The sequence below is a fragment of the Crinia signifera genome, chromosome 11 (genome assembly GCF_055691185.1).
Source record: "Crinia signifera chromosome 11, ASM5569118v1, whole genome shotgun sequence".
Taxonomy (NCBI): domain Eukaryota; kingdom Metazoa; phylum Chordata; class Amphibia; order Anura; family Myobatrachidae; genus Crinia; species Crinia signifera.
The window spans coordinates 60,422,560-60,445,324 of record NC_139227.1 but is presented as its reverse complement, the minus strand read 5'-3'; the positions used below and the strand labels follow the sequence as shown (position 1 = coordinate 60,445,324).

The window sequence follows — 22,765 nt, the reverse complement described above, 5'->3', positions numbered from 1 at the left end:
GGAAGCAAATTGTATATGGTTTTAAATATCTACTAATCAGACACGACCGGTTGTGCTAATATTTTTATATACCCCCCCCCCCCCTTGTTTTATTAATTATTAATTCTTATAATTGTATTTTGAAATTGTGTATTTTTTTTATTAGTGCATAAATAAATTGCATATATTCCCCTTTATTGCGCAGTTCCATCTTTTTCTTTTTTCTAGTAATGTTAAAAGACACGATGGACCCGATTTCCCATAGACAGTAATGTTAAAAGACACGATGGACCCGATTTCCCATAGACAGCAATGTTAAAATAAAATTACAATGTGAAATTGGGCAATATATTTTTAAAAAAAATGTTTCATGGCCCCCCCACCACCGTTAACGCCACCCCGCTATTGACGCCAACCCGAAGCGTGGCGAGCGCAGCGGTACGCGTCCTCCGACCTTTTCATGCCCTACTATCCACTAGGGCGTGGAGTGAGAATAGAATAGTGTGGCGAGCGCAGCGAGCCACCGAGCCCGAAGCGTGGCGAGCGGACGCGGACACCTGTGAAGCCCGCAAGGGCACGCGGATACCTGTGAAGGTGTCCGCGTCCCCTCGCGGGGCTCGCTGCGCTCGCCACGCTTCGGGCTCGGTGGCTCGCTGCGCTCGCCACACTATTCTATTCTCACTCCACGCCCTAGTGGATAGTAGGGCATGAAAAGGTCGGAGGACGCGTATCGCCGCCCCTCGCGGGCTCGCTGCGCTCGCCACGCTTCGGGTTGGCGTCAATAGCGGGGTGGCGTTAACGGTGGTGGGGGGCCACGAAACATTTTTTTTAAAAACATATTGGCCAATTTCACATTGTAATTTTATTTTAACATTGCTGTCTATGGGAAATCGGGTCCATCGCGTCTTTTAACATTACTGTCTATGGGAAATCGTGTCGGAAATCGGGTCCATCGTGTCTTTTAACATTACTGTCTATGGGAAATCGTGGGCATCGCGTCGCGGCTCCTTATAACGGCCACGACCGACGCGATGCCCACGATTTCGGGCGCGATGAAAAAATCGGCAGCCCGGATAACTCACAAGTACCCAGCACTGTATACAGATATTACTCTCAGTGCAGCGCTGATGTATGTTGATGACATGTGGATGACATCATAGTAAATGTATGACATGTAAGTGCCAGTAATGACTTGTTTTAGTGCAAAACCAATTATATCTCTTCATGTGTTGCCCCAGACGCCGCATCCCTTGAGCACGAGATCTCGCAGGTGGGAGACTACCTGGATAGGTCAGGACTCAGCGGGAACAGGCGCGAGTAAGTATCCCATTGCCATAGTTCTGTGAATGGGGAATAATCCACACCCCCCCCTTATCCCGGCACTGATGCCGCAGTCTGATATTGATTCTATAATCCCCCCTGGGGACCTCCGCTGTGTATCTCCCCCCTCATACCGGCACTGATGCCACAGTCTGATAATGATCCTATAATCCCCTGGGGACTCCCACTGTGTGTGCCCCCCTTATCCCGGCACTGATGCCGCAGTCTGATAATGATCCTATAATCCCCCCTGGGGACCCCCGCTGGTATGCTCCCCCTTATCCCTGCACAGATGCCGCAGTCTGGTACCGATCCTATAATCCCCCCTGAGGACCCCCTGCTGGTATACCCCCCTTATCCCGCTAGTGTTGTTTCAGGCTACGCAGGTGGATCGATACTGCGCTGTCGTCGGTGCAGTTTGATGGCGACAGTCACCATTTTGGAAAGGGGTCTCTGGAGGCAGCAGTATACAGGCTGGTCTCTGTGGATGTGGTGAGTTATGGATTCCCTGCTATGTCATCCTATGATGTCATTGTGATGTCACTGATCATACATTAATCCTTCTCTCCTACAGCTGAGATCTATTCCCAAGAGTCTGGGGGTCTCTCTGCATTTCCCCACACAACTGATAGAGACAGTGATGGATAAACCCACAAAGAGACTGCACGTGGTCCGACTACGTGGCCGGTCCTTTTTTCAGGTACCCCTCCACTTCTCATTCCCTGTCACTGCTTAATATACTAGATTAAAGGGATTTACTGGAAAATGTTTGAGCCACCTAAACAGATTGGCATGTGACGCGCCATGGCCTAGTTGTCATGCATAGTGTATGCCGCTTGGTGAGATTGGCGGGGCCCAGGACTGGATTATACCCCACAGTCTATAGACTCCGTGTAATACGGTCTTCCATTGCTCTATCACAGGAAAACTGCACTCTCCTCCAAGATCAAGTGATTGACATCAGCCTGGAGGATATGCAGGTCTCCAACCTCTCCGAGGACATCATCCTCACCTTTCCTCATGAGCCCATACAGGTAACTTCTGCCCTAAGTGTCTATATAGGGAGTTGCTGCTGTCCCTGGTGACAGCTCTCTGCACTAGAACACCTGTCCCAGGTATCGTCTCTCTCTGTACTAGAACACCTGTCCCAGGTAATGGCTCTCTCTGTACTAGAACACCTGTCCCAGGTAATGGCTCTGCACTAGAACACCTATCCCAGGTAACGGCTCTCTGCACTAGAACACCTGTCACAGGTAACACCTCTTTCGGCACTACAACACCTGTTCCAGGTAACACCTCTTTCGGCACTACAACACCTGTCCTAGGTAACACCTCTTTCTGCACTACAACACCTGTCCCAGGTAACGGCTCTCTCTGCACTAGAACACATGTCTCAGGTAGCCTCTCTCTGTACTATAACACCTGTCCCAGGTAACACCTCTCTCTGTACTATAACACCTGTCCCAGGTAACACCTCTCTGCACTAGAACAACTGTCGCAGGTAACACCTCTTTGTACTAGAATACCTGTCCCAGGTAACATCTTTCTCTGTACTAGAACACCTGTCCCAGGTAACACTTGCAGGTAATCAGTGATTAGGGATATACCAGTAACTGTACGCTGAAGGCACCTGTAGTGTAACAAGAGCTGTGGTTTGCGTGACCTTTATCCAGCATTCGGTTGGTTGGGGATAATGGGCAAATAGCTACAGAACATCTCTGTGGCAGGTTACACGGTACACGCCAGGCTGGTGGTTTATTCACCACGGCTCAGGCTCAGTCTCTTCAAAGTGTGCAGGAATAAAATGCAACTGTCACTTCCCCTCCAGGTGGTCAGTCTCTTTCCTACCCACCTCCTCATTCTCCTCTGTGATCGTGGGAAGTGACAGAGAGAGCGCTGTGCAAAATGGAAAGAACGCTGTGGGGCTGAGAGAGATGGAAAGAGAGCACTGCGCGGCTGTGTGGGATGGAAAGAGAGCGATTTGTGTCTGTGAGCGATGGAAAGAGAGCGCTGTGCGAGATGGAAAGAGCATTGTGCAGCTATGAGAGATGGTAAGAGAGTGCTGTGCGTCTGTGAAAGATGGAAATAAGGCTATGTGCAGCTGTGAGAGATGGAAAGAGCACTGTGCGGCTGTGTGAAATGGAAAGAGAGAGCTGTGCGAGATGGAAATAGAGCGCTGTGCAGCTGTGTGAGATGGAAAGAGAGCGCTGTGTGAGATGGAAAGAGCGCTGTGCGGCTGTGAGAGATGACAAGAGATCGCTGAACGTCTGTGAGAGATGGAAAAAGAATGCTGCGTGGCTGTCGGAGATGGAAAGAGAACTCGGTGCAGCTGTGAGAGATGGAAAGAGAGCCCTGTATGGCTGTGTGATATGAAAAGAGAGTGCTGTGTAAGATGGAAAGAGAGCACTGTGCAGCTGTGAGAGATGGAAATAAGGCTCTTTGCAGCTGTGAGAGATGGAAAGAGCGCTGTGCGGCTGTGAGAGATGGAAATAGAGCGATATGAGAAATGAAAAGAGAGCACTGTGCGGCTGTGTGAGATTAAAAGAGTGCTGTGAGAGATGGAAAGAGAGCACTGTGCGGCTGTGAGAGATGGAAAGAGAGCACTGTACGGCTGTGTGAGATAGAAAAAGAGCACTGTGAGAGATGGAAAGAAAGAGCACTGTGAGAGATGTAAAGAGCGATGCGCGGCTGTATGAAATGAAAAGAGAGAGCTGTGAGATATGGAAAGAGAGTGCTGCATGGCTGTCAGATGGAAAGAGAGCTCGGTGCAGCTGTGAGAGATGGAAAAAGAGCGCTGTGAGAGATGGAAAGAGAGAGCGCTGTTATATGACAAGAACGCTGCGCGGCTATGTAAGGTGAAAAGAGAGCGCTGTAAGATATGGAAAGAGAGCGCTGCGTGGCTGTCAGATGGAAAGAGAGCTTGGTGCAGCTGTGAGAGATGGAAAGAGAGCGCTGTTAGAGATGGAAAGAGAGCGCTGTGAGAAATGGAAAGAGTATTGTGAGAGATGGAAGGAGCACTGCGCATCTGTGTGGCTGTCAGATTGAAAGAGAGCTCGGTGCAGCTGTATGAGATGGAAAGAGAGCGCTGTGTGAGATGGAAAGAGAGCGCTGTGAGAGATGGAAAGAGAGAGCGCTGTAATATGAATAGAATGCTATGCGGCTGTGTGACATATGGAAAGAAAGCGCTGCGTGGCTGTCAGATGGAAAGAGAGCTCGGTGCAGCTGTGAGAGGTGGAAAGAGAGCGCTGTGAGAGATGAAAAGAGAGAGCGCTGTGAGAGATGAAAAGAGAGAGCGCTGTGAAAGATGGAAAGAGCGCTATGAGAGATGGAAAGAGTGCAGCGTGGCTGTGAGATGATGGAAATAGAGCACTGTGTGTGAAAGATCGAAATAGAGCTCTGTGCAGCTGTGAGAGATGGAAAGAGAGCATTGTGCGGCTGTGAGAGATGGAAAAAGAACTTGGTGCAGCTGTGAGAGATGGAAAAATGGAGCACTGTGAGAGATGGAAAGAGCGATGCGTGGCTGTATGAGATGAAAAGAGAAAGCTGTGAGATATAGAAAGAGCGCTGCATGGCTGTCAGATGGAAAGAGAGCTCGGTGCAGCTGTCAAGAGATGGAAAAAGAGCGCTGTGAGAGATGGAAAGAGAGAGTGCTGTGAGAGATGGAAAGAGCGCTGCAAGACTGTGTGAGATTAAAAGAGAGTGCTGTGAGAGATGGAAAAAGAGCGCTGTGCGGCTGTGAGAGATGGAAAGAGAGCTCTGTGCGGCTGTGAGAGATGGAAAGAGAGCTTGGTGCAGCTGTAAAAGATGGAAAGAGAGCGCTGCGTGGCTGTGAGAGATGGAAAGAGAGCACTGTGAGAGATTGAAATAAAGCTCTGTGCATTTGTGAGAGATGGAAAGAGTGCTGCACAGCTATGAGAGATGGAAAGAGTGCTGTGTGGCTGGGAGAGATGGAAAGAGTGCTGTGCATCTGTGAGTGATGGAAAGCTGGCACTGCGCAGCTGTGAGAGATTGAAAGAGAGCACTGCATGGCCGAGAGAGATGGGAACAGAGTGCAGCTGTGAGAGATGGAAAGAGAGCACTGTACGGCTGTGTGAGATAGAAAGAGAGCGCTGAGAGAGATGGAAAGAGCGATGTGCGGCTGTATGAGATGAAAAGGGAGAGCTGTGATATATAGAAAGAGCGCTGCATGGCTGTCAGATGGAAAGAGAGCTCGGTGCAGCTGTGAGAGATGGGAAAAGAGCGCTGTGAGAGATGGAAAGAGAGAGCGTTGTGAGAGATGGAAAGAGCGCTGTAAGACTGTGGGCCTTATTCTAGTTCACTCTTTCTGACAAAATCCTTCATAGATGGACAAAATCATGTGCACTGCAGGTGGGGCAGATGTTACTTGTGCAGAGAGAATTAGATTTGGGTGGGGTTTTACTTCAAACTGATATCTATATTGCAGTGTAAAAATAAAGCAGCCAGTATTTACCCTGCACAGAAACAAAATAACTCACCCAAATCTAATTCTCTCTGCACATTTTACATCTTCCCCCCCTGCAGTGCACATGGTTTTGTCCATCTAAGAAGGATTTTGTCAGAAAGAGTGAACTAGAATAAGGCCCTGTGTGAGATTAAAAGAGAGTGCTGTGAGAGATGGAAAGAGAGCGCTGTGTGGCTGTGGGAGATGGAAAGAGAGCGCTGTGTTGCTGTGGGAGATGGAAAGAGAGCGCTGTGAGAGATTGAAATAATCTCGGTGCCAGGCCGTAAGAGATGGAAAGAGAGCACTGTGAGTGAAGGAAAGGGTGCTGCGCAGCCGTGAAATGGAAAGAGTGCTGTGAGAGATGGAAAGGGAGCACTGTGTGAGAAAGAAAGATAGCGCTTTGTGAGAGATGGAAAGAGAGCGCTGTGCGTCTGTGAGAGATGGAAAGAGAGCTCTGTGGGGCTGTGAGAGATGGAAAGAGAGCTTGGTGCAGCTGTGAGATATGGAAAGAGAGCGCTGCATGGTTGTGAAAGATGGAAAGAGAGCTCGGTGCAGCTGTGACAGATGGAAAGAGAGCTCTGTGTGGCTGTGGGAGATGGAAAGATAGCGCTGTGTTGCTGTGGGAGATGGAAAGAGAGCGCTGTGAGAGATTGAAATAATCTCGGTGCCAGGCTGTAAGAGATGGAAAGAGAGCACTGTGAGTGAAGGAAAGGGTGCTGCGCAGCTGTGAAATGGAAAGAGTGCTGTGAGAGATGGAAAGGGAGCACTGTGTGAGAAAGAAAGATAGCGCTTGTGGCTGCATGAGATGGAAAGAGCGCTGTGAGAAATAGAAAGAAAGCACTGCGCAGCTGTGAGAGATGGAAAGAGCTGTGCGGCTGAGAGATGGAAAGAGCTGTGTGGCTGAGAGATGGAAAGCGCTGTGAGAGATGGAAAGAGTGCACTGCATGCTGTGAGAGCTGGAAAGAGAGCACTGTGTCGCTGTGAGAGATGGAAAGAGCACTGTGAGAGATGGAAAGAAAGTGATGCGTGGCTGTGAGAGATGGAAAGAGAGTGCTGTGAGAGAAAGAGAGTGCTGTGAGAGATTGAAAGAAAGCGATGCACTGCTGTGAGATGGAAAGAGAGCGATGCACGGCTGTGAGAGATGGAAAGAGAGCGCTGTGAGAAATGGAAAGAGCGCTGCAAGACTGTGGGCCTTATTCTAGTTCACTCTTTCTGACTAAATCCTTCATAAATGGACAAAATCATGTGCACTGCAGGTGGGGCAGATGTTACTTGTGCAGAGAGAATTAGATTTGGGTGGGGTTTTACTTCAAACTGATATCTATATTGCAGTGTAAAAATAAAGCAGACAGTATTTACCCTGCACAGAAACAAAATAACTCACCCAAATCTAATTCTCTCTGCACATTTTACATCTGCCCCCCTGCAGTGCACATAGTTTTGTCCATCTAAGAAGGATTTTGTCAGAACGAGTGAACTAGAATAAGGCCCTGTGTGAGATTAAAAGAGAGTGCTGTGAGAGATGGAAAGAGAGCGCTGTGGGGCTGTGAGAGATGGAAAGAGAGCTTGGTGCAGCTGTGAGAGATGGAAAGAGAGCGCTGCATGGTTGTGACAGATGGAAAGAGAGCTTGGTGCAGCTGTGACAGATGGAAAGAGAGCGCTGTGTGGCTGTGGGAGATGGAAAGAGAGCGCTGTGTTGCTGTGGGAGATGGAAAGAGAGCGCTGTGAGAGATTGAAATAATCTCGGTGCCAGGCCGTAAGAGATGGAAAGAGAGCACTGTGAGTGAAGGAAAGGGTGCTGCGCAGCTGTGAAATGGAAAAAGTGCTGTGAGAGATGGAAAGGGAGCACTGTGTGAGAAAGAAAGATAGCGCTTTGTGGCTGCATGAGATGGAAAGAGCGCTGTGAGAAATAGAAAGAAAGCACTGCTGAGAGATGGAAAGAGCTGTGCGGCTGAGAGATGGAAAGAGCTGTGCAGCTGAGAGATGGAAAGAGCTGTGCAGCTGAGAGATTGAAAGAGCTGTGCGGCTGAGAGATGGAAAGAGAGCGCTGTGAGAGATGGAAGGATTGTGCTGTGAGAGATGGAAAGAGTGCACTGCATGCTGTGAGAGCTGGAAAGAGAGCACTGTGTCGCTGTGAGAGATGGAAAGAGCACTGTGAGAGATGGAAAGAAAGTGATGCGTGGCTGTGAGAGATGGAACAAGAGTGCTGTGAGAGATTGAAAGAAAGCGATGCACGGCTATGAGATGGAAAGAGAGTGATGCACGGCCGTGAGAGATGGAAAGAGAGCGCTGTGAGAGATTGAAATAATCTCGGTGCCAGGCCGTAAGAGATGGAAAGAGAGCACTGTGAGTGAAGGAAAGGGTGCTGCACAGCTGTGAAATGGAAAGAGTGCTGTGAGAGATGTAAAGGGAGCACTGTGTGAGAAAGAAAGATAGCGCTTTGTGGCTGCATGAGATGGAAAGAGCGCTGTGAAAAATAGAAAGAAAGCACTGCACAGCTGTGAGAGATGGAAAGAGCTGTGCGGCTGAGAGATGGAAAGAGCTGTGTGGCTGAGAGATGGAAAGAGAGCGCTGTGAGAGATGGAAGGATTGTGCTGTGAGAGATGGAAAGAGTGCACTGCATGCTGTGAGAGCTGGAAAGAGAGCACTGTGTCGCTGTGAGAGATGGAAAGAGCACTGTGAGAGATGGAAAGAAAGTGATGCGTGGCTGTGAGAGATGGAAAGACAGCGCTGTGAGAGAAAGAGAGTGCTGTGAGTGATTGAAAGAAAGTGATGCACGGCTGTTAGATGGAAAGAGAGCGATGCACGGCTGTGAAAGATGGAAAGAGAGCGCTGTGAGAAATGGAAATAGAGCACTGCATGGCTGTAAGAGATGGAAAGAGTGCACTGTGAGAGATGGAAAGAGAGCACTGTGAGAGATGGAAAAAGAGCGAGGTGAGAGATGGAAAGAGAGCACTGTGAGAAATGAAAAGAAAGCACTGTGTGGCTGTGAGAGATGGAAAAAGTGCACTGTGAGAGATGGAAAGAGAGCACTGCATTGCTGTAAGAGATGGAAAGAGTGCACTGTGAGAGATGGAAAGAGAGCAATGCACGGCTGTGAGATGGAAAGAGAGTGCTGTGAGAGATAGAAAGAGAGCACTGTGATAGATTGAAAGAGTGCACTGTGAGAGATGGAAAGAGAGCAACGTGTGGCTGTGAGAGATGGAAAGAGAGCACTGAGAGATGGAAAGAGAGCGCTGTGAGAGATCAAAAGAGCGCTGTGAGAGATGGAAAAAGAGCAATGCATGGCTGAGAGAGATGGAAAGCTGGAAATAAAGCTCTGTGCATCTGTGAGAGATGGAAAGAGTGCTGCGCAGCTTTTAGAGATGGAAAGAGTGCTGTGTGGCTGGGAGAGATGGAAAGAGAGGGATACGCGTGTGTGAGAGGTGGAAAGAGAGCCCTGTGAGAGATGGAAAGAGAGCGATGTGCAGCTGTAGGAGATGGAAAGAGAGCGCTGTGAGAGATTGAAATAAAGCTCTGCGCAGCTGTGAGAGATGGAAAGAGTGCTGCGCAGCTGTGAGATGAAAGAGTGCTGTGTGGCTGTTTGAGATGGAAAGAGAGCGCTGTGCATTTGTGAGAGATGGAAAGCAGGCACTGCACAGCTGTGAGAGATGGAAAGAGAGTGCTGTGCAAGATGGAAAGAGAGCACTGCATGGCTGTGAGAGATGGGAACAGAGTGCTGCACGAGATGGAAAGATTGGTGCCAGTCCGTGAGAGATGGAAAGAGAGCACTGTTAGAGAAGGAAAGGGTGCTGCACAGATGTGAAATGGAAAAAGTGCTGTTAGAGATGGAAAGGGAGCAATATGTGAGAAAGAAAGATAGCGCTTTGTGGCTGCATGAGATGGAAAGAGTGCTGTGAAAAATAGAAAGAAAGCACTGCGCAGCTGTGAGAGATGGAAAGAGCTGTGCGGCTGAGAGATGGAAAGAGAGTGCTGTGAGAGATGGAAGGATTGTGCTGTGAGAGATGGAAAGAGTACACTGCATGCTGTGAGAGCTGGAAAGAGAGCACTGTGTCGCTGTGAGAGATGGAAAGAGCACTGTGAGAGATGGAAAGAAAGTGATGCGTGGCTGTGAGAGATGGAAAGAGAGTGATGTGAGAGATTGAAAGAAAGCGATGCACGGCTGTGAGATGGAAAGAGAGCGATGCACGGCTGTGAGAGATGGCAAGAGAGCGCTGTGAGAAATGGAAAGAGCGCTGCAAGACTGTGGGCCTTATTCTAGTTCACTCTTTCTGACTAAATCCTTCATAAATGGACAAAATCATGTGCACTGCAGGTGGGGCAGATGTTACTTGTGCAGAGAGAATTAGATTTGGGTGGGGTTTTACTTCAAACTGATATCTATATTGCAGTGTAAAAATAAAGCAGACAGTATTTACCCTGCACAGAAACAAAATAACTCACCCAAATCTAATTGTCTCTGCACATTTTACATCTGCCCCCCTGCAGTGCACATAGTTTTGTCCATCTAAGAAGGATTTTGTCAGAGTGAACTAGAATAAGGCCCTGTGAGAGATGGAAAGAGAGCGCTGTGGGGCTGTGAGAGATGGAAAGAGAGCTTGGTGCAGCTGTGAGAGATGGAAAGAGAGCGCTGCATGGTTGTGACAGATGGAAAGAGAGCTTGGTGCAGCTGTGACAGACGGAAAGAGAGCGCTGTGTGGCTGTGGGAGATGGAAAGAGAGCGCTGTGTTGCTGTGGGAGATGGAAAGAGAGCACTGTGAGAGATTGAAATAATCTCGGTGCCAGGCCGTAAGAGATGGAAAGAGAGCACTGTGAGTGAAGGAAAGGGTGCTGCGCAGCTGTGAAATGGAAAGAGTGCTGTGAGAGATGGAAAGGGAGCACTGTGTGAGAAAGAAAGATAGCGTTTTGTGGCTGCATGAGATGGAAAGAGCGCTGTGAGAAATAGAAAGAAAGCACTGCGCAGCTGTGAGAGATGGAAAGAGCTGTGCGGCTGAGAGATGGAAAGAGCTGTGCGGCTGAGAGATGGAAAGAGCTGTGCGGCTGAGAGATGGAAAGAGCTGTGCGGCTGAGAGATGGAAAGAGCTGTGCGGCTGAGAGATTGAAAGAGCTGTGAGGCTGAGAGATGGAAAGAGAGCGCTGTGAGAGATGGAAGGATTGTGCTGTGAGAGATGGAAAGAGTGCACTGCATGCTGTGAGAGCTGGAAAGAGAGCACTGTGTCGCTGTGAGAGATGGAAAGAGCACTGTGAGAGATGGAAAGAAAGTGATGCGTGGCTGTGAGAGATGGAAAGAGAGTGCTGTGAGAGAAAGAGAGTGCTGTGAGAGATTGAAAGAAAGCGATGCACGGCTATGAGATGGAAAGAGAGTGATGCACGGTTGTGAGAGATGGAAAGAGAGCGCTGTGAGAGATTGAAATAATCTCGGTGCCAGGCCGTAAGAGATGGAAAGAGAGCACTGTGAGTGAAGTAAAGGGTGCTGCACAGCTGTGAAATGGAAAGAGTGCTGTGAGAGATGGAAAGGGAGCACTGTGTGAGAAAGAAAGATAGCGCTTTGTGGCTGCATGAGATGGAAAGAGCGTTGTAAGAAATAGAAAGAAAGCACTGCGCAGCTGTGAGAGATGGAAAGAGCTGTGCAGCTGAGAGATGGAAAGAGCTGTGCGGCTGAGAGATGGAAAGAGAGCGCTGTGAGAGATGGAAGGATTGTGCTGTGAGAGATGGAAAGAGTGCACTGCATGCTGTGAGAGCTGGAAAGAGAGCACTGTGTCGCTGTGAGAGATGGAAAGAGCACTGTGAGAGATGAAAAGAAAGTGATGCGTGGCTGTGAGAGATGGAAAGACAGCGCTGTGAGAGAAAGAGAGTGCTGTGAGTGATTGAAAGAAAGTGATGCACGGCTGTTAGATGGAAAGAGAGCGATGCATGGCTGTGAGAGATGGAAAGAGAGCGCTGTGAGAAATGTAAATAGAGCACTGCATGGCTGTAAGAGATGGAAAGAGTGCACTGTGAGAGATGGAAAAAGAGCGAGGTGAGAGATGGAAAGAGAGCACTGTGAGAAATGAAAAGAAAGCACTGTGTGGCTGTGAGAGATGGAAAGAGTGCACTGTGAGAGATGGAAAGAGCTGTGCGGCTGAGAGATGGAAAGAGAGCGCTGTGAGAGATGGAAGGATTGTGCTGTGAGAGATGGAAAGAGTGCACTGCATGCTGTGAGAGCTGGAAAGAGAGCTCTGTGTTGCTGTGAGAGATGGAAAGAGCACTGTGAGAGATGGAAAGAAAGTGATGCGTGGCTGTGAGAGATGGAAATACAGCGCTGTGAGAGAAAGAGAGTGCTGTGAGTGATTGAAAGAAAGTGATGCACGGCTGTTAGATGGAAAGAGAGCGATGCACGGCTGTGAGAGATGGAAAGAGAGCGCTGTGAGAAATGGAAATAGAGCACTGCATGGCTGTAAGAGATGGAAAGAGTGCACTGTGAGAGATGGAAAAAGAGCACTGTGAGAGATGGAAAAAGAGCGAGGTGAGAGATGGAAAGAGAGCACTGTGTGAAATGAAAAGAAAGCACTGTGTGGCTGTGAAAGATGGAAAGAGTGCACTGTGAGAGATGGAAAGAGAGCACTGCATGGCTGTGAGAGATGGAAAGAGTGCACTGTGAGAGATGGAAAGAGAGCAATGCTCGGCTGTGAGATGGAAAGAGAGTGCTGTGAGAGATAGAAAGAGAGCACTGTGATAGATTGAAAGAGTGCACTGTGAGAGATGGAAAGAGAGCAACGCGTGGCTGTGAGAGATGGAAAAAGAGCACTGTGAGAGATGGAAAGAGAGCGCTGTGAGAGATCAAAAGAGCGCTGTGAGAGATGGAAAAAGAGCGATGCATGGCTGAGAGAGATTGAAAGCTGGAAATAAGGCTCTGTGCATCTGTGAGAAATGGAAAGAGTGCTGCGCAGCTTTGAGAGATGGAAAGAGTGCTGTGTGGCTGGGAGAGATGGAAAGAGAGGGATACGCGTGTGTGAGAGGTGGAAAGAGAGCCCTGTGAGAGATGGAAAGAGAGCGCTGTGAGATTGAAATAAAGCTCTGCGCAGCTGTGAGAGATGGAAAGAGTGCTGCGCAGCTGTGAGATGAAAGAGTGCTGTGTGGCTGTTTGAGATGGAAAGAGAGCGCTGTGCATCTGTGAGAGATGGAAAGCAGGCACTGCACAGCTGTGAGAGATGGAAAGAGAGTGCTGTGCAAGATGGAAAGAGAGCACTGCATGGCTGTGAGAGATGGGAACAGAGAGCTGCACGAGATGGAAAGATTGGTGCCAGTCCGTGAGAGATGGAAAGAGAGCACTGTTAGTGAAGGAAAGGGTGCTGCACGGATGTGAAATGGAAAAAGTGCTGTTAGAGATGGAAAGGGAGCAATATGTGAGAAAGAAAGATAGCGCTTTGTGGCTGCATGAGATGGAAAGACCGCTGTGAGAAATAGAAGCAAGAATTGCGCAGCTGTGAGCGATGGAAAGAGCTGTGCGGCTGAGAGATGAAAATAGTGTGCTGTGAGAGATGGAAAGAGTGCATTGCATGCTGTGAGAGATGGAAAGAGAGCACTGTGCGGCTGTGAGAGATGGAAAGAGCGCTGTGAGAGATTGAAAGAAAGCGATGCACGGCTGTGAGAGATGGAAAGAGAGCGATGCACGACTTTGAGAGATGGAAAGCGAGTGCTGTGAGAGATGGAAAAAGAGCGATGTGAGTGATGGAAAGAGCGCTGTGAGAGATGGAAAGAGAGCACTGTGAGAAATGGAAGGAGAGCACTGCATGGCTGTGAGAGATGGAAAGATAGCAATGCTCGGCTGTGAGATGGAAAGAGAGCGCTGTGAGAGATAGAAAGAGAGCACTGTGAGAGATTGAAAGAGTGCACTGTAAGAGATGGAAAGAGAGCAATGCACGGCTGTGAGAGATGGAAAGAGAGCACTGTGGGAGATGGAAAGAGAGCGATGCACGGCTGTGAGAGATGGAAAAAGAGCGATGCACAGCTGAGAGAGATGGAAAAAGAGCACTGTGAGATGGAAATAGAGCGATGCATGGCTGTGGGAGATGGAGAGTGCTGTGAGAGATGGAAATAAAGCTCTATGTGACTGTGAGAGATAGAAATAGAGTGCTGCGCGGTTGTGCGAGATGGAAAGAGAACACTTTCCGATATGGAAAGAGGTCTGTGAGAGATGGAAAGAGAGCGCTGTGAGAGATTAAGAAAGAGAGCTGTGAGAGATGGAAAAAGAGCAAGGTGAGTGATGGAAAGAGCACTGTGAGTGAAGGAAAGGGTGCTGCATGGATGTGAAATGGAAAAAGTGCTGTTAGAGATGAAAAGGGAGCAATATGTGAGAAAGAAAGATAGCGGTTTGTGGCTGCATGAGATGGAAAGACCGCTGTGAGAAATAGAAGCAAGCATTGTGCAGCTGTGAGAGATGGAAAGAGCTGTGCGGCTGAGAGATGAAAAGAGTGTGCTGTGAGAGATGGAAAGAGTGCACTGCATGCTGTGAGAGATGGAAAGAGAGCACTGTGCGGCTGTGAGAGATGGAAAGAGCGCTGTGAGAGATGGAAAGAAAGCGATGCATGGCTGAGAGAGATGGGAAGAGGGCGCTGCGAGAGAAAGAGTGATGTGAGAGATTGAAAGAAAGCGATGCACGGCTGTGAGAGATGCACGACTGTGAGCGATGGAAAGCGAGTGCTGTGAGAGATGGAAAAAGAGCGATGTGAGTGATGGAAAGAGCGCTGTGAGAGATGGAAAGAGAGCGCTGTGAGAAATGGAAGGAGAGCACTCCATGGCTGTGAGAGATGGAAAGAGCACGCTGTGAGAGATGGAAAGAGAGCAATGCTCGGCTGGGAGATGGAAAGAGAGCGCCGTGAGAGATAGAAAGAGAGCACTCTGAGAGATTGAAAGAGTGCACTGTGAGAGATGGAAAGAGAGCAATGCACGGCTGTGAGAGATGGAAAGAAAGCACTGTGAGAGATGGAAAGAGATCACTGTAAAATGGAAAGAGAGCGATGCAAGGCTGTGAGAGATGGAAATAGAGCGCTGTGAGAGATGGAAAGAGCGCTGTGAGAGATGGAAAAAGAGCACTGTGAGATGGAAATAGAGCAATGCATGGCTGTGGGAGATGGAAAGAGACTGCTGTGAGAGATGGAAATAAAGCTCTATGTGACTGTGAGAGATGGAAATAGAGTGCTGCGCGGTTGTGCGAGATGGAAAGAGAACACTTTCCGAGATGGAAAGAGGTCTGTGAGAGATGGAAAGAGCACGCTGTGAGTGATGGAAAGAGAGCAATGCTCGGCTGTGAGATGGAAAGAGAGCGCTGTGAGAGTTAGAAAGAGAGCACTCTGAGAGATTGAAAGAGTGCACTGTGAGAGATGGAAAGCGAGCAATGCACGGCTGTGAGAGATGGAAAGAGAGCACTGTGGGAGATGGAAAGAGATCACTGTAAAAAAGAAAGAGAGCTGTGAGTGATGGAAAGAGCATGCTGTGAGTGATGGAAAGAGAGCAATGCTCGGCTGTGAGATGGAAAGAGAGCGCTGTGAGAGTTAGAAAGAGAGCATTCTGAGAGATTGAAAGAGTGCACTGTGAGAGATGGAAAGCGAGCAATGCACGGCTGTGAGAGATGGAAATAGAGCGCTGTGAGAGATGGAAAGAGCGCTGTGAGAGATGGAAAGAGAGCGATGCATGGCTGTGGGAGATGGAAAGAGTGCTGTGAGAGATGGAACTAAAGCTCTATGTGACTGTGAGAGATGGAAATAGAGTGCTGCGCGGTTGTGCGAGATGGAAAGAGAACACTTTCCGAGATGGAAAGAGGTCTGTGAAAGATGGAAAGAGAGCGCTGTGAGAGATGGAAAAAGAGCAAGGTGAGTGATGGAAAAAGCGCTGTGAGAAAAGGAAAGAGAGCACTGCGGGGCTGTGAGAGATGGAAAGAGCGCTGTGAGAGATGGAAAGAGAGCACTGCGTGGCTTTGAGAGATGGAAATAGTGCACTGTGAGAGATGGAAAGAGAGCACTGCATGTCTGTGAGAGATGGAAAGAGTGCCTATGAGAGATGGAAAGAGCGCAATGCTCGGCTGTGAGATGGAAAGAGAGGGCTGTGAGAGATGGAAAGAGAGCGCTGTGAGAAATAGAAAGAGAGCACTGCGTGGCTGTGAGAGATGGAAGGAGAGCGCTGTGAGAGATGGAAATAAAGCTCTGTGTGACTGTGAGAGATGGAAATAGAGCGCTGTGCATCTGTGAGAGATGGAAAGAGCGCTGTGAGATATAGAAAGAGATCGCTGCATGGCTGTGAGAGATGGAAAGAGACCACTGCATTGCTTTCAGAGATGGAAATAGAGCTTGGTGCAGCTTTGAGAGATGGAAAGAGAGCACTGTTCGGTGGTGTGAGATGGAAAGAGAGAGCGCTGTGAGAGATGGAAATAAAGCTCTGTGTGACTGTGAGAGATGGAAATAGAGTGATGTGCATCTGTGAGAAATGGAAAGAGAAGCTGCGTGGCTGTGAGAGATGGAATCAGAGCGCTGTGAGAGGTGGAAATAGAGTGCTGTGCATCTGTCAGAGATGGAAAGCTGGCGCTGCTTGGCTGTGAGAGATTGAAAGAGAGCGCTGTGTGAGATGGAAAGAGAGCGCTGCGAGAGATCGAAATAAAGCTCTGTGTGACTGTGAGAGATGGAAATAGAGCGCTGTGCATCTGTGAGAGATGGAAAGAGATGCAGCGTGGCTGTGAGAGATGGAGAGTGCTGTGCAGCTGTGCGAGATGGAAAAAGAGCGCTTCCCGAGATGGAAAGAGCTTTGTGAAAGATGGAAAGAGCGATATGTGGCTGTGAGAGATGGAAAGTGCATCTGTGCCTCTCCACAACCCTTAGAGCATCTGTGAGAGATGGAAAAAAAGCAAGGTGAGTGATGGAAAGAGCACTGTGAGTGAAGGAAAGGGTGCTGCATGGATGTGAAATGGAAAAAGTGCTGTTAGAGATGGAAAGGGAGCAATATGTGAGAAAGAAAGATAGCGGTTTGTGGCTGCATGAGATGGAAAGACCGCTGTGAGAAATAGAAGCAAGCATTGTGCAGCTGTGAGAGATGGAAAGAGCTTTGTGGCTGAGAGATGAAAAGAGCGTGCTGTGAGAGTTGGAAAGAGTGCACTGCATGCTGTGAGAGATGGAAAGGGAGCACTGTGCGGCTGTGAGAGATGGAAAGAGCGCTGTGAGAGATGGAAAGAAAGCGATGCATGGCTGAGAGATGGAAAGAGGGCGCTGTGAGAGATTGAAAGAAAGCGATGCACGGCTGTGAGAGATGGAAAGAGCGATGCACGACTGTGAGCGATGGAAAGCGAGTGATGTGAGAGATGGAAAAAGAGCGATGTGAGTGATGGAAAGAGCGCTGTGAGAGATGGAAAGAGAGCGCTGTGAGAAATGGAAGGAGAGCACTCCATGGCTGTGAGAGATGGAAAGAGCACGCTGTGAGAGATGGAAAGAGAGCAATGCTCGGCTGTGAGATGGAAAGAGAGCGCTGTGAGAGATAGAAAGAGAGCACTCTGAGAGATTGAAAGAGTGCACTGTGAGAGATGGAAAGAGAGCAATGCACGGATGTGAGAGATGGAAAGAGAGCACTGTGGGAGATGGAAAGAGATCACTGTAAAATGGAAAGAGAGCGATGCACGGCTGTGAGAGATGGAAAGAGCGCTCTGAGAGATGGAAAAAGAGCACTGTGAGATGGAAATAGAGCGATGCATGGCTGTGGGAGATGGAAAGAGAGTGCTGTGAGAGATGGAAATAAAGCTCTATGTGACTGTGAGAGATGGAAATAGAGTGCTGCGCGGTTGTGCGAGATGGAAAGAGAACACTTTCCGAGATGGAAAGAGGTCTGTGAGAGATGGAAAGAGAGCGCTGTGAGAGATGAAGAAAGAGAGCTGTGAGTGATGGAAAGAGAATGCTGTGAGTGATGGAAAGAGAGCAATGCTCGGCTGTGAGATGGAAAGAGAGCGCTGTGAGAGTTAGAAAGAGAGCACTCTGAGAGATTGAAAGAGTGCACTGTGAGAGATGGAAAGCGAGCAATGCACGGCTGTGAGAGATGGAAAGAGAGCACTGTGGGAGATGGAAAGAGATCACTGTAAAATGGAAAGAGAGCGATGCACGGCTGTGGGAGATGGAAAGAGAGTGCTGTTAGAGATGGAAATAAAGCTCTATGTGACTGTGAGAGATGGAAATAGAGTGCTGCGCGGTTTTGCGAGATGGAAAGAGAACACTTTCCGAGATGGAAAGAGAACACCTTCCGAGATGGAAAGAGGTCTGTGAGAGATGGAAAGAGAGTGCTGTGAGAGATGGAAAAAGAGCAAGGTGAGTGATGGAAAGAGCGCTGTGAGAGATGGAAAGAGAGCACTATGAGAAAAGGAAAGAGAGCTGTGAGATGGAAAGAGAGCACTGCGTGGCTGTGAGAGATGGAAAGAGTGCACTGTGAGAGATGGAAAGAGTGCCTGTGAGAGATGGAAAGAGCGCAATGCTCGGCTGTGAGAGATGGAAAGAGAGCGCTGTGAGAAATAGAAAGAGCACTGCGTGGCTGTGAGAGATGGAAGGAGTGCGCTATGAGAGATGGAAATAAAGCTCAGTGTGACTGTGAGAGATGGAAATAGAGCGCTGTGCATCTGTGAGAGATGGAAAGAGCGCTGTGAGATATAGAAAGAGAGCGCTGCATGGCTGTGAGAGATGGAAAGAGACCGCTGCATTGCTTTCAGAGATGGAAATAGAGCTTGGTGCAGCTTTGAGAGATGGAAAGAGAGCACTGTTCGGTGGTGTGAGATGGAAAGAGAGAGCACTGTGAGAGATGGAAATAAAGCTCTGTGTGACTGTGAGAGATGGAAATAGAGTGATGTGCATCTGTGAGAAATGGAAAGAGAAGCTGCGTGGCTGTGAGAGATGGAATCAGAGCGCTGTGAGAGATGGAAATAGAGTGCTGTGCATCTGTCAGAGATGGAAAGCTGGCGCTTCTTGGCTGTGAGAGATGGAAAGAGAGCGCTGTGTGAGATGGAAAGAGAGCGCTGCGAGAGATCGAAATAGAGGGGCAGATGTATGATCCGTCGTTATGGGGGAGAAGGGGTATTAGCGCACGTTGGGGCAGATGTATGAACGGTCGTTATGGGGGAGAAGGGGTATTAGCGCACATGTATGAAGCGGCTGGGATGCGGTAATGGACAGGGGCGCTATGCGCCCCTGTCCATATCGGCGCTGCTATCAAAATGATAGCAGGCCGAATGCCGGGTTTGGCTTCGCCAGCATCAGGCTGGCGAAGCCCTATCTAAACAGCAGGGACAGCGCTGTCCCTGCTGTTAGGTCTGGGCTGCGCTGGGGATCTCGCGTGAACAGCGAGATCCCGCGCATGCCCAGTGCTGCCGGCCGGGGGACAGGAGATAGCGCATCAGTATTAACTGATACGCTATCTTCAGAAAGGGACATCGCCGAAGGGGGGAGTTAACGCTCCCCCGCTTCGGCAGACAAGATGTTAATACATCTTGTCGATGTCCCTTCCTGCTTCGCCTTGCTATTGAGGCGAAGCAGGAAGTATCATAGCGGCGCGATAAGCGCTGCTATGATACATCTGCCCCGTTATGTGCACTGATACCGCTTCTCCCCCATGTATGATAGAGCCGGGATGCGGTAATGGACAGGGGCGCTATGCGCCCCTGTCCATATCGGCGCTGCTATCAAAATGATAGCAGGCCGAATGTATGAACGGTCAGCATCGCTGACCGTTCCGCACGAAGCCGGGTTTGGCTTCGCCAGCATCAGGCTGGCGAAGCCCTATCTAAACAGCAGGGACAGCGCTGTCCCTGCTGTTAGGTCTGGGCTGCGCTGGGGATCTCGCGTGAACAGCGAGATACCGCGCATGCCCAGTGCGGCCGGCCGGGGGACAGGAGATAGCGCATCAGTATTAACTGATGCGCTATCTCCAGAAAGGGACATCGCCAGAGGGGGGAGTTAACGCTCCCCCGCTTCGGCAGACAAGATGTTAATACATCTTGTCGATGTCCCTTCCTGCTTCGCCTCGCTATTGAGGCAAAGCAGGAAGTATCATAGCGGCGCGATAAGCGCTGCTATGATACATCTGCCCCAAAGCTCTGTGTGACTGTTAGAGATGGAAATAGAGCGCTGTGCATCTGTGAGAGATGGAAAGAGATGCAGCGTGGCTGTGAGAGATGGAGAGTGCTGTGCAGCTGTGCGAGATGGAAAGGGAGCACTTCCCGAGATGGAAAGCGCTTTGTGAGAGATGGAAAGAGCGATATGTGGCTGTGAGAGATGGAAAAAGAGTGCTGTGAGAGATGGAAAGAGAGCGCTGTGAGAGATGGAAAGAGCGCTGCACGGCTTTGTGAGATTAAAAGAGAGTGCTGTGAGATATGGAAAGAGAGCACTGTGCAGCTGTGAAAGATGGAAAAAGAGCACGGTGTGGCTGTGAGAGATGGAAAGAGAGCGCTGCATGGCTTTCAGCAATGGAAAGAGCTTGGTGCAGCTGTGAGAGAAGGAAAGAGAGCACTGTGCGGCGGTGAGTGATGGAAAGAGCGCTGTGAGAGATGGAAAGAGAGCACTGTGCGGCGGTGAGTGATGGAAGGAGAGCGCTGTGTGAGATGGAAAGAGAGCGCTGTGTGAGATGGAAAGAGAGCGCTGTGCATCTGTGAGAGATGGAAAGAGATGCAGCGTGCTGTGAGAGATGGAGAGTGCTGTGCAGCTGTGCGAGATGGTAAGAAAGCGCTTCCCGAGATGGAAAGAGCTTTGTGAGAGATGGAAAGAGCGATATGGAAAGAGAAATGGAAAGAGCGCAATGCTCGGCTGTGAGATGGAAAGAGAGGGCTGTGAGAGATAGAAAGAGAGCACTGTGAGATATGGAAAGAGAGCGCTGTGAGAAATAGAAAGAGAGCACTGCGTGGCTGTTAAAGATGGAAGGAGAGCACTGTGAGAGATGGAAATAAAGCTCTGTGTGACTGTGAGAGATGGAAATAGAGCGCTGTGCATCTGTGAGAGATGGAAAGAGCGCTGTGAGATATGGAAAGAGAGCGCTGCATGGCTGCGAGAGATGGAAAGAGACTGCTGCATTGCTTTCAGAGATGGAAATAGAGCTTGGTGCAGCTTTGATAGATGGAAATAAAGCTCTGTATGACTGTGAGAGATGGAAATAGAGCGATGTGCATCTGTGAGAAATGGAAAGAGATGCTGCGTGGCTGTGAGAGATGGAATCAGAGCGCTGTGAGAGATTGAAATAGAGTGCTGTGCATCTGTCAGAGATGGAAAGCTGGCGCTGCGTGGCTGTGAGAGATGGAAAGAGAGCGCTGTGAGAGATGGAAAGAGAGTGCTGTGCAGTTGTGCGAGATGGAAAGAGCTCTGTGAGATGGAAAGAGCGATATGTGGCTGTGAGAGATGGAGAGTGCAGTGCATCTGTGCCTCTCCACAACCCTTAGAGCATATGTGAGAGATGGAAAGCTGGTGCTGTGTGGCTGTGAGAGATGGAAACGGAGCGCTGTGTGAGATGGAAACGGAGCGCTGTGTGAGATGGAAAGGGATCACTGTGTGACATAGAAAGCACTGCGCAGATGTGAGAGATGGAAAGAGAGCACTGTGCGGGTGTGAAAGGTGGAAAGAGAGCACTGTGCATCTGTGAGAGATGGAAAGCGGGCGCTGTGTGGCTGTGAGATGGAAAGAGAGTGCTGTGCAAGATGGAAAGAGAGCGTTGCATGGCTGTGAGAGATGGGAAGAGAGTGCTGCACAATATGGAAAGATCGGTGCCAGGCTGTGAAATGGAAAGAGTGCTGTGTGAGATGAAAAGAAAGCACTGCATGGCTGTGAGGGATGGAAAGAGAGTGCTGTATGGCTGTGAGAGATGGAAAGAGCGCTGTGAGAGATGGCAATAGAGCTCGGTGCGGCTGTGAGAAATTGATAAAGAGCACTGTGTGGCTGTGTAACATGAAAAGAGAGCACTCTTAGAGATGGAAAGAGAGCGCTGTGCGGCTATGAGAGATGGAAAGAGAGTGCTGTGCGTCTGTGAGAGATGGAAAGGTAGCGCTGTGCATCTGTGAGAGATGGAAAGAGACCGATGTGTGGCTGTCAGATGGAAAAAGAGCTCGGTGCAGCTGTGAGAGATGGAAAGAGAGCACTGTACGGCTTTGTTAGATAGAAAAAGAGCGCTATGAGAGATGGAAAGAGGGAGCACTGTGAGAGATGGAAAGAAAGAGCACGGTGAGAGATGGAAAGAGCGATGCGCGGCTGTGTGAGATGAAAAGAGCGCTGTGAGATATAGAAAGAGAGCGCAGAATGGCTGTCAGATTGAAAGAGAGCTTGGTGCAGCTGTGAGAGATGGAAAGAGAGCGCTATGAGAAATGGAAAGAGCATTGTGAGATATGGAAACAGCACTGTGTGGCTGTCAGATGGAAAGAGAGCTTGGTGCAGCTGTGTGAAATGGAAAGAGAGTGCTGTGTGAAATGGAAATAGAGTGCTGTGAGAGATGTAAAGAGAGAACGCTGTGATATGGAAAGAATGCTGTGTGGCTGTCAGATGGAAAGAGATCGCTGTGAGAAATGAAAAGAGCATTGCGAGAGATGGAAAGTGCACTGGGCGGCTGTGTGGCTGTCAGATGGAAAGAGAGCTCAGTGCTGTGTGAGATGGAAAGAGAGAGTGCTGTGAGAGATGGAAAGAGAGAGTGCTGTGACATATTGAAAGAAAGGGCTGTGTGGCTGTCAGATGGAAAGAGGGCACTAAGCAGCTGTTCAAGATGGAAAGAGAGCGCTGTTCAAGATGGAAAGAGAGCACTTCATGCTGTGAAAGTTGGGAACAGAGTGCTGCACGAGATGGAAAGATCGGTGCCAGGCCGTGAGAGATGGAAAGAGAGCACTGTGAGTGAAGGAAAGGGTGCTGCACGGCTGTGAAATGGAAAGAGTGCTGTGAGAGATGGAAAGGGAGCACTGTGTGAGAAAGAAAGATAGCGCTCTGTGGCTGCATGAGATGGAAAGAGCGCTGTGAGAAATAGAAGAAAGCCCTGCACAGC

General features: G+C 49.3%; 1 protein-coding gene across 3 annotated transcripts in view; it reads left to right on the top strand.

Annotated features, from left to right (window-relative positions):
* LOC146046041 (adhesion G-protein coupled receptor G1-like) overlaps positions 1–22,765 on the top strand; it is a 62,725-nt gene that overhangs the window by 19,960 nt on the left and 20,000 nt on the right. For all 3 annotated transcript variants that reach the window (XM_083165210.1, XM_083165211.1, XM_083165209.1), the window contains exons 4-7: positions 1,218–1,296; positions 1,677–1,791; positions 1,874–1,999; positions 2,223–2,333. In XM_083165210.1, the coding sequence (XP_083021336.1) occupies positions 1,218–1,296; positions 1,677–1,791; positions 1,874–1,999; positions 2,223–2,333 (431 nt within the window). The remainder of the gene's footprint in view (positions 1–1,217; positions 1,297–1,676; positions 1,792–1,873; positions 2,000–2,222; positions 2,334–22,765) is intronic.